This window comes from Amblyraja radiata, chromosome 12, assembly GCF_010909765.2.
Source record: "Amblyraja radiata isolate CabotCenter1 chromosome 12, sAmbRad1.1.pri, whole genome shotgun sequence".
NCBI classification, from domain to species: domain Eukaryota; kingdom Metazoa; phylum Chordata; class Chondrichthyes; order Rajiformes; family Rajidae; genus Amblyraja; species Amblyraja radiata.
The window spans coordinates 9,643,873-9,661,277 of record NC_045967.1 but is presented as its reverse complement, the minus strand read 5'-3'; the positions used below and the strand labels follow the sequence as shown (position 1 = coordinate 9,661,277).

The 17,405-nt window shown below is 44.8% G+C and overlaps 1 protein-coding gene across 1 annotated transcript in view; it reads right to left on the bottom strand.

Moving 5' to 3' along the window:
- LOC116979417 (phosphatidylinositol 3,4,5-trisphosphate 5-phosphatase 2-like) overlaps nucleotides 1-17,405 on the bottom strand; it is a 139,673-nt gene that overhangs the window by 20,941 nt on the left and 101,327 nt on the right. The window contains exons 18-25 of the mRNA XM_033030980.1: nucleotides 15,949-16,037; nucleotides 13,139-13,220; nucleotides 12,520-12,609; nucleotides 11,268-11,381; nucleotides 7,576-7,664; nucleotides 6,109-6,196; nucleotides 3,877-4,032; nucleotides 347-428 (exon numbers count right to left, since the gene is read on the bottom strand). Coding sequence (XP_032886871.1) covers nucleotides 347-428; nucleotides 3,877-4,032; nucleotides 6,109-6,196; nucleotides 7,576-7,664; nucleotides 11,268-11,381; nucleotides 12,520-12,609; nucleotides 13,139-13,220; nucleotides 15,949-16,037 — 790 coding nt within the window. The remainder of the gene's footprint in view (nucleotides 1-346; nucleotides 429-3,876; nucleotides 4,033-6,108; nucleotides 6,197-7,575; nucleotides 7,665-11,267; nucleotides 11,382-12,519; nucleotides 12,610-13,138; nucleotides 13,221-15,948; nucleotides 16,038-17,405) is intronic.

Below are 17,405 nucleotides of genomic sequence, written 5' to 3'. Positions count from 1 at the left end.
CTTTTTTTTTAAAGTGTTGGCGTTACTCAATGGCTCAGGCAGCATCTCTAGACTACGTAGATAGGTGATGTTTTTTGATATATAGTTCTTCAGACTGAACCATAAAACCTTAATTTGTGGAGTAGTATATCAGCATTTGCTGCCTGACATCATGCATGGGGAAGGACCTTTTGGAGCAAAGTTCTGTAGGAATCAGCGTTGGTGAGGTATTAACTAGTGTCAATCTTCATACAAGTAGAAGGGAAAAATGTTGGGAAAATACCTTCAGATTCAGGTGCATTTTAAGGAAAGCTTCCTAATAGCTTCCTAAATTTCCCCAAAGTATTCCGCGGAACCTACTGCTTACCCAGTGAATTCCTGCATCGTTTTAGACACTTGAGCGGCATCTTTTGAAGTTTTGCTCCCATCCCTTTCGGAACTGATCCACTCTGCAAGAAAAAGAAACATCAGTGGGTTGTGAAATGAACACAGCCTCTCATTGGTCTGTGCCAATAATGGAATCAATTTTAACATTTCATTCCTGTTCTATAAAGTTTTGGAGAAACAAAACGGACTCAAAGGGGAATGAAGATGGCTTGTTGGGGAAGGAATAATAAGATGACTATGTGTAAGATGGAACTGCAGATGCTGGTTTACACCGAATATAGACACAAAGTGCTGGAGTAACTCAGTGGACCAGGCAGCATCTCTGGAGAAAAGGAATAAGGGACATTCCGGGACCATTTTCAGCCCAAGATTTCACAACCTAACTGTTGCCCCTCCTATCACTCCCTGCAAGGGCTTTATTCCATTCTCCCAGCTTCTCCAGCTCCAATGTATCTGTGCTGGTGATGACATTTTCCACACTTCATTACTTCTGAGATGTCTTCCTTAACCATGGCTTGCCCTTTATCATAATTGACAGGGCTCCTGGCTGGTTCTGTTCCATTTCGTTCACCTGCTCTCACCCCATGTGCTCCCAGGTAGAGCAAGGAAATACAGTTTCCTTGCCCTCAAAGATCACCTCACCAGCCACCACATTAAAGATTTTGTAATTCCTGCCACCTTCAACGGGAATCCAACAATAGATACACTCTCCCTTCTCCTCCCATCTCTTTCAACATTCCCTCTGTGGCATACTCAACCATTTCCAGCATCACGCATTCCCCTTCTCATTGCATCAACCCTGTAACCACAGGAGTTCCACACATGGTCTATATCCCCACCCTTCTCAACAATCGAGGAACTACAATATGCCTTAGAAACATAGACATAGAAACATAGAAAATGGGTGCAGGAGTAGGCCATTCGGCCCTTCGAGCCTGCACCGCCATTCAATATGACCATGGCTGATCATCCAACTCAGTATCCTATATCTGCCTTCTCTCCAAACCCCCTGATTCCTTTAGCCACAAGGGCCACATCTAACTCCCTCTTAAATATAGCCAATGAACTGGCCTCAACTACAGATTTCCACAGTCTCACAACACTCTGTGTGAATTTTTTTTTCCTCATCTCGGTCCTAAAAGACTTCCCCCTTATCCTTAAACTGTGACCCCTTGTTCTGAACTTCCCCAACATCGGGAACAATCTTCCTGCATCTAGCCTGTCCAACCGCTTAAGAATTTTGTAAGTTTCTATAAGATCCCTCCTCAATCTTCTAAATTCTAGCGAGTACAAGCCGAGTCTATCCAGTTTTTCTTCATATGAAAGTCCTACCATCCCAGGAATCTGGTGAACCTCTCTGTACTCCCTCTATGGCAAGCAAGAATGTCTTTACAGCAGAATCTGCCTTACAGCAGAATCAGTCATTCACTGACTCGTTATTCAATTGAGTGTTCTGCATTTGGTGTACACAGTGTACTCTCATTGGAAAACCAAACATAAATTAGACCATGAGACCATGAGACATAGGAGCAGAATTAGGCCATTCAACCCATCAAGCCTGCTCAGCTGTTCGATCATGGTTGATCTATTTTTCCTTCTCAATTCCATTCTCCTGCCTTCCCTCTGTGATGTTCGTTGCCCTTATTAATCAAGAACTTACCAATCTCTGCTTTAAAAATACCCAATATCCAATTTCCTTTTGCAGACTAAGAATGTTCCTCAACACTACCTGCCCCTCTACCTAGTTTTGTATCATCCACAAATGTGGCCATAAAGCCATCAGTTCCATCATCAACAACAACAACAACCCCTGCAGAACATCACTAGCCAACCAGAAACAGCCCCCATTAATTCCACTCTTTGCCCTCCTTGTGGGACTACTTCAAAACACTTCCATTTATTCATCGATGGAAATTGAACAAACTGGAAATTTGAAATCAGCATAGAAAGTGGTGGAAGCACTCAGCACATCAGGGAAGAACGTCAATGTTTCAGGATGAAGATACTTTGATGGATCTGGAGAAAAGAGAAGAACAGAGCAGTTTTGAGATTGAGAAAAAGTGTTGGATGGGAATGATAGGACAAGGGACTTATCCATGATACGTTGAGATCAGGGTTGACCTTCTAATTCTCTAATCCCCTCCCACTCGGACCTCTCTATATTTGGTCTTGCAATTTATTATAAAGCTGTGTACAAAATCATGAGAGGAATAGATCGGGTAAACACACAGAGCCCCTTGCCCAGAGTCTGGCAATCGAGAACCAGAGTTCATACGTTCAAGGTGAGGAGGACAGTATTAGGAACCTGAGGGATTTTTGTGCACAAAGGGTGGTGGGCATATGGAAGGAGCTGCCGGAGGAAGAGGTAGTTGAGGCAGGAACTATCACAACGTCTATGAAAAATTAATACAGGCACACGAATAGGACAGGTTTAGTGGGATATGGGCCAAACGCAGGCAGGTGGGACTAGTGTAGATGGGACATGTTGGCAGGTGTGGGCCAGTTGGGCTGAAGGGCCTGTTTCCATGCTGTATGACTCCATGACTCTAAACCCAGCACTGAGCTCAAGGAACATCACTGCATCTTCTGCCTGACTCTTGGGACTCAGTAATAATTTGGATGATTTCAGGTTGACCAGCCTTTCCAGTTTGTGTCAGAAGAGGGTAGTTCTGGCAGAAAGACAGCAAACTGCAATGTGAAGTTTTTTTTTGTTAAATCCAGATGTTGAAAATCAGAAAATCCCCAGACAATACTGGAGGCGCTCAGCAAGTCAGGCAGAATCAATGTAAAGAGAAACAGGATTATTATTTCAGTTTGGAGATCCTTTGGCAGAAATGAATGTATAAGGTGAACTCAGTTTTACTCCCTCCACAGACGCATGCTGACCTGCTGGGTGGTTCCAGCATTTTCTTTGTTTCAGATAACCAGCAAGTAGTGTGATGCATAACTCACATTTTTGGCAATTATTTCCCTTTTCTCTGCTCTTATTCTTCTCCCTCCATTCACACCTACTCCAGTCCAATTACCTGCAATTTAACAAACCTTCACCACCTTCTCTCAACCGACATCAACATTGCCGGAGGAGGCCTGAAGAAGGGTTTTGGCCCGAAACTTTGCCTATTTCCTTCGCTCCATAGATGCTGCTGCACCCGCTGAGTTTCTCCAGCATTTTTGTGTACCTAACATTCATCTCTCTCTTGGTCTCACCCGCTCACTGATATTTCCTTTCTTCTCTTCACCTCTCCCCTTTCACTGCAACTTGAAACATGTCTCTTTCCAACTTTTCCTAGTTCTGATGATTTGAATATAAATGGATTTTAAAGGTCTCCAATGGTGCTGCCTGACCAGCTGGACGATTGTAGCTTTTGCATCTTTATCTCAGAAATCTAGCATCTGCAGTGTTTTTCTCGTGACGGCTGCTGTTCCACTGCAATGCTGAGAAACCCATGAACTCCAGCATCAATGTGAAGCGTTAAGAATGCTCTCCCTCTCCCACCCTAGAGAACGCACCATAGAGACGCTCCCGAGTCCGTTTACGCTCCGCGGGAACAACAACCCTCATCGTCACCCGGATAGATCCTGACTCATCTCCCAGGTGAGATAGTCCCGTCTCAAACATCTGTGGCGTGCTTCCTATCAAAGACTTCAGTGCAATACAGCACTCTCCTGCAACAGATCAAGAGGCAAGGTTGATTCAAGTGGAAATGTTGACTGAAAGATTCACATGTACTTAATGGTATTAGACAATAGACAATAGACAATAGGTACAGGAGCAGGCCATTTGGGTCTGGACTCTCCCAACACCGGGAACATGTTTCCTGCCTCTAGTGTGTCCAAACCCTCAACAATCTTCTCTTATATTATATTAGAATTTCTGGTATTATTCTAGAATTTCTGCAATGAATGGTTACCTTTACATTCTTTGGAGCATATAGATTGAAATACTTTTGGGGTGTTTATTTTATGTTCAATGGAGTGAGAGATAATGATCAACTTAGATGGGTGCTTGGTAGTGGGTATATATCATTAACCTGGCTTAAGCTAGTGTAGTCTGAGTTACATGTCAGGTCTCTGAAGGGAGGTTATCCATTGCCAAAATAAGAAAACCCTTCTTGCCTGGGTCCATCTATTACCTACCATGCTGTGTCCTGCCTCTCCCCTCCTCCAACTTGCTTCTCCCCCCAAACAATCAGTCTAAAGACCGGACTTGACCTGAAACGTCACCTATCCATGATTTTCAGAGAGGCTGCCTGAGCCACTGAGTTACTCCAGTACCTTGTGTCCTTTTGTAAATCATCCCCTCTGGTCTCAGGCCTTGTTTCCAGTGGGTGGTGGGAGGTAGGAATGGGAGATGTTGTGTGGGTGGACAACAGTGCAGAGTTTACTTTTGAAGTTAATTTAATGGTAACGGCCACCCTCCCGTCAACCCAGCAGAAGAAAACAATGATTGGATGATGGCTACCCACCGAATAATGAAAGGCCGAGATAGAATGAATGTGGAGAGGATGTTTCCACTAGTGGGAGAGTCTAGGACCAGAGGGCACAGCATCAGAATAAAAGGGTGTACCTTTAGAATGGAGGAGGAATTTGTTTACCCAGAGGGTGGTGAATCTGTGAAATTCATTGCCACAGATGGTGGTGGAGGCCAAGTCAATGGCCTAATTCTGCTCCTATGTTTTATGGTGTTATAAGTCCCCTCCCCTTTATATTTCCTGTGCCACCCCATCCCAATGCACACACATTTCTCCCACCATCTCGCTCCATTCCCTCCCATTTCCTTTCACCCGTATCCCTCCCTCACTCATCTTCTCTCTGACACTCCTTGAAACCATTTCAGCTTCTTCCTTCTTTTGATACCTACTTCTCTTCCACTCTTATCCCTCCTCTGACTTTACATTTCATTCATCTTCTCTCTTGATCTGACACTTTTTTGTCTCCTTATTACCTTAGCGTACATTACTTACTGCATCCATTTCCCAATCAATTCCCTCACCTTTATCCACCTTGCCTGGCCTTTTACTGCTTCCAACTCTCTTTTCCAGTTTTCTCCTCCATACCACAGTCAGCCTGAAGAAGGATCTCGACCCAACATTTCACCCATCCATTCCCTCCAGAGAGGCTGCGTGATCCACTTTAACACCAGCACTGTGTTTAGCTCACAATCGCAGCAACTGCAATTCCTTGTCAACAGCCCACTTGTGGTTATTTTTGGGACCATCCGATTCCAGGCAGCTGGCAGTCTGCTGAAAGCCTCCAAACCCCTTGGCAATGGATTCTAATGGGGCACTTTGGGACCTTTACTCCATTCTGGGTATCACCTATAGTGAGAGCCAGAGTAAAAAATGACCCCTTGTTACGTTTCATTCCTGGCTTCTGTAGTCCAAAATGTAATCATTTACAATGGGTGGATGGCAGGGTACCTCAAGGGGGAGAATGACAAAGCTGCTCAAACAAGTCAGTACAATGTCTAATTTCAGGCAAGCTGTCAGATATTGGTCATAACATATGTCCCTTTATAGTTCACTAACATGCTCATATCCCAATTCATCCCTGGTCACCAGCAGGAATTTTTGCAGAATGGTAGTGACTGTACTTGCTGCTGAAACACATTTTGAAGGCAAATTCCAAGACGATGGCTTTACCATCTTGTACACTGAGGAGGAACATCCACCTCGTCATCTCAAAGTCTTGTTCCCATAAACACAAAACCTTGCAATAAAAGCTACAGCAGCTCCAACTTACCATAGGATTCATATCCATCTGTGGATTTTATGGTCAATAGCAGATGCTGATCTTGTAGATACTCAATCTCAGACAGAATTGGAGACAACTATTAAAAGCAACAACAATATTAGTAAAATAAAGAGGAGGAAACATTTCTTCATTAAGAGGATAGTGAACCTCATGGACAGGGGAGACACAGTCATTGGGTTTATTCAAAAGAGATTTCCCGGTATTCAGGGAATCAAAGGATTTAGGGCTGATCCAGGAAAATAGAGCTGAGATAATAGATCAGATAATCTTGATGAATGGCAAAGTAGGCTGGAAGCGCTGATGGACTACACCGGCTCCTAATTCTTATATTCTGTTGATCTTAAGAAACTGCAGAATCCAGTGAATACCAGAGATCATAGGTTTGAATTGAGAAGGGCAGCATTTAAAGGAGATGTGCAGGATATGTTTTTTTACACAGAGATTGGTGGGTGCCAGGATCGCAATGCCAGGGGTGGTGTTGGAGGCAGATTGATAGTGGCCTTTAAGAGGTTTTTACATAGGCACGTGGATATGCAGGAATGGAGGGAAATGGTTCATGCACAGACAGTGGAGATTAGGTTAGCCTGACAGCGTGGATCTAATGGGCCAAAATGCCAGTTCCTGTGCTGTACTGTCCTATTTAGTTTAATATAGTTTTAGTTTAGAGATACAGCACAGAAGCAGGCCCTTCGGCCCATCGAGTCCACGCCGACCAGCGATCCCCGCACACTAACACTATCCTACACACACTAGGTACTATCTACCTGTATAGCAAGCCAATTAACCACAAACCTGTGCGTCTTTAGAGTGTGGGATGAAACCAAAGATCTCGGAGAAAACCCACGCAGGTCACGTGCAAACTCCATACAGACAGCACCTGTAGTCGGGATCGAACCCGGGTCTCCGGTGCTGCAAGTGCTGTAAGGCAGCAGCTCTACCGCTGCGCCACCATGCCGCCCTATGTTCTATGCTCTTTATTTTGTTTCTCACTATAATTATAAAGGAAATTACAGTACGTGGTGCCTCTGATACAGAGCTGGTAGTGAGCCCTGAATCAGAGCTTGAATCTGGGGGCCAAGTAGCTTACGATTTGGTGCAAGGTAATTTCCCAGCACATGTTTCCACTCTGTCTACAACAGTGGCCATTCAATCCCATCTGGATTTAAGTAGAGCACAGGAAGATTTACTCTACTCATTGTCGAGAATAAAGCTTTCCCTAAGTATCATCGAGGGCACTGAAAAATGCTGAATAAAGTTGATACAGTAATCTGTCTTAATATTTTGATCAGATGGGTTTGATGCATTTACTGTGCTGTCATCAGTAAAGAAATATTAGTCAAATAATCAAGTAGAATTTCACATCTATCAAATCTAATTATAATATTGAAAACCCTGTTGAGCATCCTCTTTCTCGAATTGTATTATTATGTTTCACTAGGAAGGGCCTTAACCTACCATTGGCAACTGATGTGCAGACCATTCAATTCTCAAGAATCCATGTTGAATGCAGAGCTGTGTACCATTATCCAAACTTTTCTTAAATTCTGTGATGGGAGAATGCATTTTAGATCACCTTATATTATTAAAACACTAGACTAAGTGGGACCCATTGGGTCCCAGTCACAGGGGTGTGGGGGGGGGGGGGGGGGGGGGGGGGGGGGGGGGGGGGGGGGGAGGTGGAAGGGGGTGTGGTCGCAGCTCACACTGCTCAACCCGCACCTTCAGCTTTCGGCCTCACGTAGCAGCTCCCGGTCACACTCCGACTTCACTCAGAGGCTTCCGGTTCAACTTAACAGCTCCCGATTCATCTTGCTGATCACCGTAGAAGCAGCCCGCACGCTGCTCTCTGCCCGCACGCTGCCCATGGACTCAGCCCCACCTCCGGGGTTTTTATTCTCTGTGGGTGCCGGAAGGGGCATTACCTTCATGGTGACTGACAGCCGAGAAGACCAATCTGCTGATCTCATGATTTTTTAAACCTTCATAACTTTTCTGATATTTCACCAATCGGAACAAAACTTGGTGCGCTTGGAGCAGAGGAGAACGGTGAGTAAGGCGGCAAAAAATCCTAGCGATATAAGGTACCGTTTTTGCACAAATTAAAAAAAAAAAGGGCAAGATGAGAGTTTTAGTAATAGTAGAGATAGATATAGATAGAAGATAGAAGATAGATAGATTTACAGTATAGGGATGTTTTTTCCTGTTGAACCAAACATTTAATACTTCAGACACTAGGGACAATTACTTCATACTATAATTGCATTTTAGAGCCAAAGTTGCATTTGAAAAGACATTTTCTCTGAAACATCGAAAATAGGTGCAGGAGGAGGCCATTCGGCCCTTCGAGCCAGCACCGCCATTCATTGTGATCATGGCTGATCATCCCCAATCAATAACCCGTGCCTGCCTTCTCCCCATATTCCTTGATTCCACTAGCCCCTAGCGCTATATCTAACTCTCTCTTAAATCCATCCAGTGATTTGGCCTCCACTGCCCTCTGTGGCAGGTAATTCCACAAATTCACAACTCTCTAGGTGACAAAGTTTTTTCTCACCTCAGTCTTAAATGGCCTCCCCTTTATTCTAAGACTGTGGCCCCTGGTTCTGGACTCGCCCAACATTGGGAACATTTTTCCTGCATCTAGCTTGTCCAGTCCTTTTATAATTTTATGTTTTTATAAGATCCGAGGTTGAGGTTGAGGGAAGATTTGATGGAAGTAAATAAAATGATGACATGGATAGATAGGGTAGACAGTCAGAACCTTTTTCTCAGGGTGTAAGTGACCAATAGTAGAGGGCATGGATATAAGGTGAGAGGGGTGTAGGAAAGAACTGCAGATGCAGGTTTAAAGTGAAGATAGATGCAAAGTGCTGGAGTAACTCAGTGGGACAGACAGCATCGCCGGAGAGAAGGAATGGGTGACGTTTCGGGTCGATAATCTTCTTCAGAGGTGGATAGTTTAGTGGAGATGTGCAAGGCAAATCTTTTACTCAGAGATTGGTCGTGAGGGATATATTGCCAGAGGTATTGGGGGAGGCAGATACCAAAGAGGCACGTGGAAGTGCAAGGAATGGAAGGATATAGATCATGTACAGGCAGATGAGCAGTTTAACCTGGCATCATGTTTGGTACAAAGTAAGGTTCATGTAAATAAAGTGTGGACTGGAAGTTCTCATTTAATGTAGAAACAAAGAACTGCAGATGTTAGTTAATACACAAAAGGTCACAAAGTGGTGAAATTATTCAGCGGGCCAGACAGCATCTCTGGGCAACATGGATGGGTGATGACCCAAAACATCACCTATCCATGTCTTCAGAGATCATGCCTGACCTACTGAGTTACTCCAGCACATTGTGTCCTATCTCATTTATTAATTCAACAGGCTTGAGAAGACACATGGTTTGCACCTGCTCATATTATAGAATCAGTTTGATACATACCAGAAGATGCACCTGCAAAAGTATTCCCAATGACTGCACATGGACGTGCGGAGTGTGTAAAGGTCTAAGTTGTGGAATTCATCTCGGGTGGAGATAGATGACAGTAGTGTTGCTGAGTGATGTTGCCGGAAATTTCACAAAGAACACTAGCCAAGTTATAGTTGTGAAAACAAATGTAAAATATGGCTATTCTCATCTTGATTGGGTGACACCACCTTAAGGGGGGCTGTCCCACTGCGGCGACCTAATTGGCAAGTTTAGAAGAGTTTAGGAGACGTTTGAAAAAATATTACAGTGGAATATTACAAAAGTTATGAACGTTTTAAAAATCGTGAGATCAGGAGATTGGTCTTCTCGCCTGTCAGTCACCATGAAGTTAACGCCCTTCCGGCACCGCTATTAATCACCGGGTGGGGCGAGGAGAATAAAAACCCTGGAGGCGGGGCTGAGTCCGCAAGCCGTGCTGATTGAGTCCGCTAGCTGTGCCAAGGAGAACGACCAGCGAAGCGGCCAGTGCAGCGACCAGTGCCCGCTGTGAGTCCCCATCGCACCCCCAACCCCTTCCCCACTGGTCCCCCTTGCTGGCCCCTACCCCCCTCCCCAGTAATACTCTCTCGTGGCTCTTCCCCCGTCTTTTCTCCGAGCTCTCTTCACTCTGCCCACACACCCCTCCCTTCCACACACCCCTCACAACCTTCCCCCTGCCCACACACACCCCAAGCTCTCTCCCCTCTCTGCGTCTTTACTGCAGCTGCGGAGGCTCTGGATGGCCAGACCCGGCCCGGCCCGGCCCGGCCCAGCCCAGCCAACGTGGAGTCAGAGATGGCGCTGATCTCGCCAAATGGAAAGCGGAGACTCCCGGCGGAGGAGAACGACCAGCGAAGCGACCAGCATCCATCGCACCCCCAGCCCCTTCCCCTCTGGTCCCCCTCGCTGGCTCCTGCCCCCTCCCTGTAATACCGCACTCTCCCCCATGGCTCTTCCCCGTCTTTTCTACGAGCTCTCTCCCCACCTGCCCCCATACCCCTACCCCCCACACCCCAACTCCCCCCACACATCCCTCCCTCCCATCCACCCCTTCCACACACCCCTCAGAACCCTCACCCTGCCCACACACACCCCTCTCCCCCAAACACCCCCCCCCCTTGCCCACACATACACCCCCACACACCCCTCACCCCTCACAACCCCTCTGCCCATAAATACCCCCTCCCACACACTCCCTCTCCCCTATAACCCCCCCGACCACACACCCCCACAATGCCCCCACCCACAACTCCAACCCCCCCGCCCACACACCCCTCCCCCCCACCCCCCACAAAACTCTCCTCCCCTCCACTAAACCCCCCCTCCCCCACACACCTCTCCCCCACCCACAAACCCCTCCTCCACAACCCCCCCGCCCACGAACCCCTCCTCCACAACCCCCCCGCCCACAACCCCCCCGCCCACACAAACCCCCTCCCCTCAACACTCCCCGACCTACACACACCCCTCCCCCAAACCACCTCCTCCCCCTCCCACATCTTCCCTTCCACCCATACCCTGCCCACACCACAATCCCCCTACACCCCCACATCCCTCCTCCCCCCCCCCCTCGCAAACCCCTCCAGCCCATAGACTCACTTCCTCTTCCACCCGTCATTCTTAAACCTATGATGCTGACATTAACATGGCTGAAATATAACTATTAATTATTCCTGTACCTTCTAAACAACTTGAATGGAATTCAATGAAAAACTTTGTTTTGCAAGTTGTCTTCAGGATGACCTCAATAATTTCAAACTCAATACAGGCTTGTCCAGAATTGTTACCAGGGCCTGGGAATAACAGGAATTAACATCATTCATTGGACTTAAAAACATCTGAATCAAAAGAATAACCCATTTTAATGTTGCATCTTTGATCAACCATATTATTATACATTAAGGCTGATGTGGTGATACATCAAATGGAGATGCTGCTTTACAACCTCTGTATTCTGGGATCATTGCTGATAGGTTGCTGTGTGTGTGTGAAGTGTGCACATTCTCCCTTTGACTAGGGCTTGGATTCCACCAACTGATCGTGTTTCTTCCCGCATGCCAAAGACACGTGGTTTGATCGGCTAATTGGCCACTGTTTAATTTCCACAGTGTACTGATGAACAGTCGAAACTGGAGTAGTCGATGAGAGTGTGGGGAGAATGAAATGGGAACTAGTACAGTATTAGGGTAAATGGACACTTGATGGATGACACAGACTCAGTAGGCCGGAAGGCCTGTTTCCCTGCTTCATGACTCTCTGACCAAACTGACTAAAGGGCGGCACAGTGGCATAACTGTAGGGCTGCTGCCTTACAGCACCAGAGACCCGGGTTCGATCCTGACCTCAGGTGCTCTCTGTGTGGAGTTTGCTTGTTCTCCCTGTAACTGCATAGGTTTCCTCTTAGTGCTCTAGTTTCCCACAACCCAAAGATGTGTGGGTTTGTAGGTAAATTGCCCATAGTATGCAGGGAGTGGATGAGAAAGTGGGATGAAATAAAACTGATGTGAACGATTAATGGAATGTCAGCTTGGACTCAATGGGCCAAAGGTTCTATTTCCATGCCATGTCTCTAAACTAAACTAAACTAAACCAAGTATAAAAATGCCTCTTTTGATTTAATAATAGTGCATCCATCTCCCTTATTTACCCCATTATATGCAGTATTTTTCTATTGCCTTAATGGCAGCCCAGCTGGTGAAAGCAATTTGATATTTACCCATTGCAGCATTCCCAAAATCCCTGATCTGTTCAATGCGCCAAACATATTTTAAAATTAAATGATATGGCTTTACCTGGCTCTACCATTTCCTCCGACAGCACATTCCATACATGTACTGCCGTCTGTGTGACAATACTAATCCTCAGACCCATTTAAATCTCTCCCCTCCCATCTTGAACCCGCACCCTCTGGGCATAACTTTATTCCAATACCTTTTTTTGACACAAACTGGGAAGTGACTCCAATTTCGAAAGTTGAAAAAACAGGTGAATGGTCACTGGTCATGATGTCATCTGTGCAGCCTGCAGAAAGCAAAAGCAAGTGAATAAAAACAAAAGGTTCGTCTCCAGATTGCAGGAGGAAACAGAACCCACACCTAACCTGCTCATCAATCCAGAACAGAAACTAATATTTAATTGGTATATTACTGGAAATTGAGAAAACAGGTGCAAGGATAAAAAAAATCTCCATTAACCTCCTGACTAACCACAGATAATTACGTGGTTCACAATTTCTTTTATTGCTTTCAGTACTAGTGTTAAACAGCTGTTGTGTTAAGCTGCAAGCTCTATTCATTATAATTCTTAGATATGATGGCATTTGCAATATATGTCCTCATTGCCTTTTGACATGGGCCTCTTAAGAATATAAGAAGCATAACTGCTTGCATTGGAAAGGCTGATTGAGTTCAGCTTCCCAAACTTTGTGGAAAATGTCTTTATATACTGGTGAAGGAATAACTGTGGCATTACAGCACTTCACTTGCCGTTTACCCCTTTGCTTTTAGTTGTTGAGGAAACAGTATTGCCAATATGGAAAGATTGTACTCACCATATGACGTACACTGATTATACGTCTCTGGATAGGATTTCCACAAGACTCTATCACACCAAGATGGAACATTTATCCTTATCTATAACATAGACAAAGAGCAACAATATGATGGGTGTTTGGTTATGGTTTTCCTTCTTTTCCCATGTGAATAATGAAGGGGAATTTACAATTTCTAGTCAAAGGTTCTAATTCCAGAATTGCAGAGGTTTGGACACTTTAAACCAATGCATCTAAACTTTCTCCATCTCTCTTTCAGTACTCCGCATTAATCATTAACTTAAAACGTTGACTGTTTCTCTCCCCATGGACACTGTCTGACCTGAATGTTCCTATTATCTGATCTCCTGTTAATTCTAAAATAATACTGACTTCAAATGGAAAGTAAAATCTGATGGGGTGTGAAACCATGGTTGCACTTGATGCTGAATAACATTTAGAGAAAACATCTTCCAGGACAAGGGGTCACAGCTTAAGGATAAGGGGGAAATCCTTTAAAACCGAGATGAGAAGAACTTTTTTCACACAGAGAGTGGTGAATCTCTGGAACTCTCTGCCACAGAGGGTAGTCGAGGCCAGTTCATTGGCTATATTTAAGAGGGAGTTAGATGTGGCCCTTGTGGCTAAGGGGATCAGAGGGTATGGAGAGAAGGCAGGTACGGGATACTGAGTTGGATGATCAGCCATGATCATATTGAATGGCGGTGCAGGCTCGAAGGGCCTACTCCTGCACCTAATTTCTATGTTTCTATGTTTCTATCTCAAGGCAGCAATTGTACATCAACAGCAAAGGCTTCATAGACACAAAAAGCTGGAGAAACTTAGCGAGTCAGACAGCATCTGTGGAGAAAAGGAATAGGTGACGTTTCGGGTCGAGTCCTTTCTTCAGACTGAGAGTCAGGGGAAAGGGAAACAAAAGATATATATCTCTAGAGATAGAGATATAGAGAACAAATGAATGAAAGATATGCAAACAAGTTACCATGATACAGGCCATTGTTAGCTGTGGGCTCGATGAAAATGAGTTACAGACAACGAGACACAACAAGATGGGGAGAAGGCAGGCACGGGTTATTGATTGGGGATGATCAGCCATGATCGCAATGAATGGCGGTGCTGGCTCGAAAAGGGCCGAATGGTCTCCTCCTACACCTATTTTCTATGTTTCCGTTTCTAAGATTACTTTGAAGCTAGCATGACGGATGGGGAGGGATGAAGAGAGAGGGGATGCAAGGGTTACTTGAAATTAGAGAAATCAATATTCATACCACTGGGTTGTAAGCTGCCCAAGCGAAATATGAGGTGCTGTTCCTCTAATTTGCATTTGGCCTCACTCTGGCAATGGAGGAGGCCTAGGACAGAAAGGTAAGCGTGGGAATGGGAAGGGGAATTAAAGTGTTTGGCAAGGCGGCCCTAGAGGTGAAGAAGGATGTTGGGGAGGAGGTCTTAGAGATTCCCAGTGTATATGAGCATCAATCTGTGTCCAACAAATGTACTGATTTAGTCCAACCACGGCAGGCGTTGCTAGTGACCCCAAGCCACTGCAGGCGCAGTCTAACAAAGAGACAATGATGGATATATGCAGCTCACAAACGATTTTGATTAATTATCCATAATGCTGACACTGAGGATGGCAGATGCTGTGTGCAAGACATTCATGTGGCAGTGTATACTATACAGTGTATACTATAAATGCATCTCATTCCCAAACCCTGCTCGATATGCTCCTGATCTCTTTGTGAGTGAACATTGGAGATAATACACTTCGCCTAGATGTTCCCTAATCATAGCAAGTTGACAGAATGTATGCTGGATGACTAGTGGCATCAGCAGTTAGCCATGCTAGTTCAGTTTAGTTTATTGTCACGTATACTGAGGTACAGTGAAAAGCTTTTGTTGCGTGCTATCCAGTCATCGGAAAAAACGATACATGATTACAATTAAGCGGTCCATAGTGTACAGATACAAAGCAAAGGGAATAATGTATAGTACAAGATGATGTACTGTAAAGTCCGATTAAAATAGTCCGAGGGTCTCCAATGAGGTAGATGGCAGCTCAGGACCACTCTCTGGTTGTGGTAGGATGGTTCAGTTGCCTTGTGACAGCTGGGTAGAAACTGGAGGTGTGCGTTTTCACACTTCTATACCCATTGCCTGATGGGAGAGGGGAGAAGAGGGAGTGACCGGGGTGACACTTGTCCTTGATTATACTGCTTATCTTGCTGAGGCATCGTGAGGTGCAGATGGAGTCAATGGATGAGGTGAATTGTGTACTGAGGTGTCTAGAAGATATGAAAGTAGACAAAAAATGCTGGAGAAACTCAGCGGGTGAGGCAGCATCTATGGAGAAAAGGAATAGACGACGTTTCGGGTCGAGATCCTTCTTCTAGAAGATACTATTCTGATGCACATCTAGTGAAGAAAAATTGTGTGCAAGTGAGTCTAATTCCTAGACGTGCCTTGACCCTTATTGTAATTCCAACCTTGTTCTGTTGTTTGCACAACTCCTATAGGGAGAGATATTTATGTCATGTCCTGTCCAGCTGATGTCCAGTAATGTCCAGCTAACATCAAACTTCCGTAATGGCGATAACCTCTTGCCTTTAGAACTGAATTTGTTTCTCAAACTCCCTTGTTCATTTCTAAATATGTAGATCTCTTACTTGTGTAGCCTTTACCAACACCATCCAGGTACTCCATTCATCCATCATCTATCTCAGTCTCTCTGACATCCTGCTAATTGCAGGCTTGGGCAAGAAATAAGAATCGAAGGCAAAGCTTAGGAAAGCAAGGAGGTACATCACACTCACCCCAGTGGTTTTGTGCTTCTGCCATGAGTAAATGTCACGGGTGTTCCGTTCATATCGATAGGTGGGAGGGAAAGTGATCTCCTCCTCATCTGTCAGATACAGAGAGAAGGTTGAATACAATGTCACCAGGTCAAAGAGTGTATCCAACAATGTAAGGGTTAATGATACATAACTAAGACACTTCATCAATGACTTTAAATCTTCAGTGTCCTAATGAAGAACCAAAAAGCATTAATCCTCTATGCAGTCAACGGAAAGGCAAGACATGATTACAATCGAGCCGTCCATAGTGTACAGATAAAGGGTAAAGGGAATAATGTATAGTGCAAGATAAAGTCCGATTAAAATAGTCCGACGGTCTCCATTGAGATAGATGTAGCTCAGAACCACTCACTGGTTGTGGATAGGATGGTTCAATTGCCTGGTGACAGTGGGTAGAAACTGTCCCTGAATCTGGCGCTGCTAAAAGACACCAACCCTCTGTCCACAGTTACGCTCTGACCTGTCGAGGGTTTCCAATCATTCTTGTTTTTATTGCAAATTTTTGGCATCAGTTCAGTATTTCTTTTTTTGTTTTAATAGACAATGATGATGTTTTGTTCAACAAGGTTGGAAACAAGGTAGGCAACAATTTTTACAATATAAAAGTTACCCAAGAACACCATGAGTTGAGCAATGTGATTAAAATAACACGTGGCATACAATATGAAAGTTGTTATACAATGATTAAATTAATATATACGTTGTAAATCATAAATGATGATGACCTGCTGAGGGGGTTCCTGACTTGTAAGTTGTTAGTTGCTGCAATCACTGAAGATGAGACAAATTAATATGAGTAAGAAGGAACTGCAGATGCTGGTTTATTCCTGATAGACACAAAACATTGGAGTAACTCAGCGGGTCAGACAGCATCCCTGGAGAAAAGGAATGGGTGATGTTTAAGGTCGAGATAAAAGGTTTTGTTTTAAGGGTCGAGACATAATCATAAGGTTTTGTCTTTGATAGAATCTAAATGCTGCAGCACTCCTTGTCCTCCCTTAGAGTCATAGAGTGATATAGTGTGGAAACAGGCCCTTCGGCCCAACTTGTCCTCCCTTCCCCCCAAGTGTCAGCATTGGCTCAGTCACCAACCTCTTACCTATGGCTCAGAACTTTGTGGAATGAAGTCCACTCCAGGGAGTGAGAACCAAAATCATGGTCCACACCTTAGTGCGACATTGAGGGGGACACTGAGCTGTTGGATCTGCTGTCTTTCAGGTGAGATGTTCAAACAAACTCTAATTGGATGTCAGGCTTTGGAAGGAGAGCGGGGAGATTATTTATCCTCAGACAGCGTGGACAATGGTAAACACATTAATTGGTTAAGAATCAAAGTGCTGCAGAAACTCAGCAGGTTAGGCAGCATTGGTGGAAGGAATTGGACTGAAGACCTTGCGAGTTGGGACTCTTCAGTC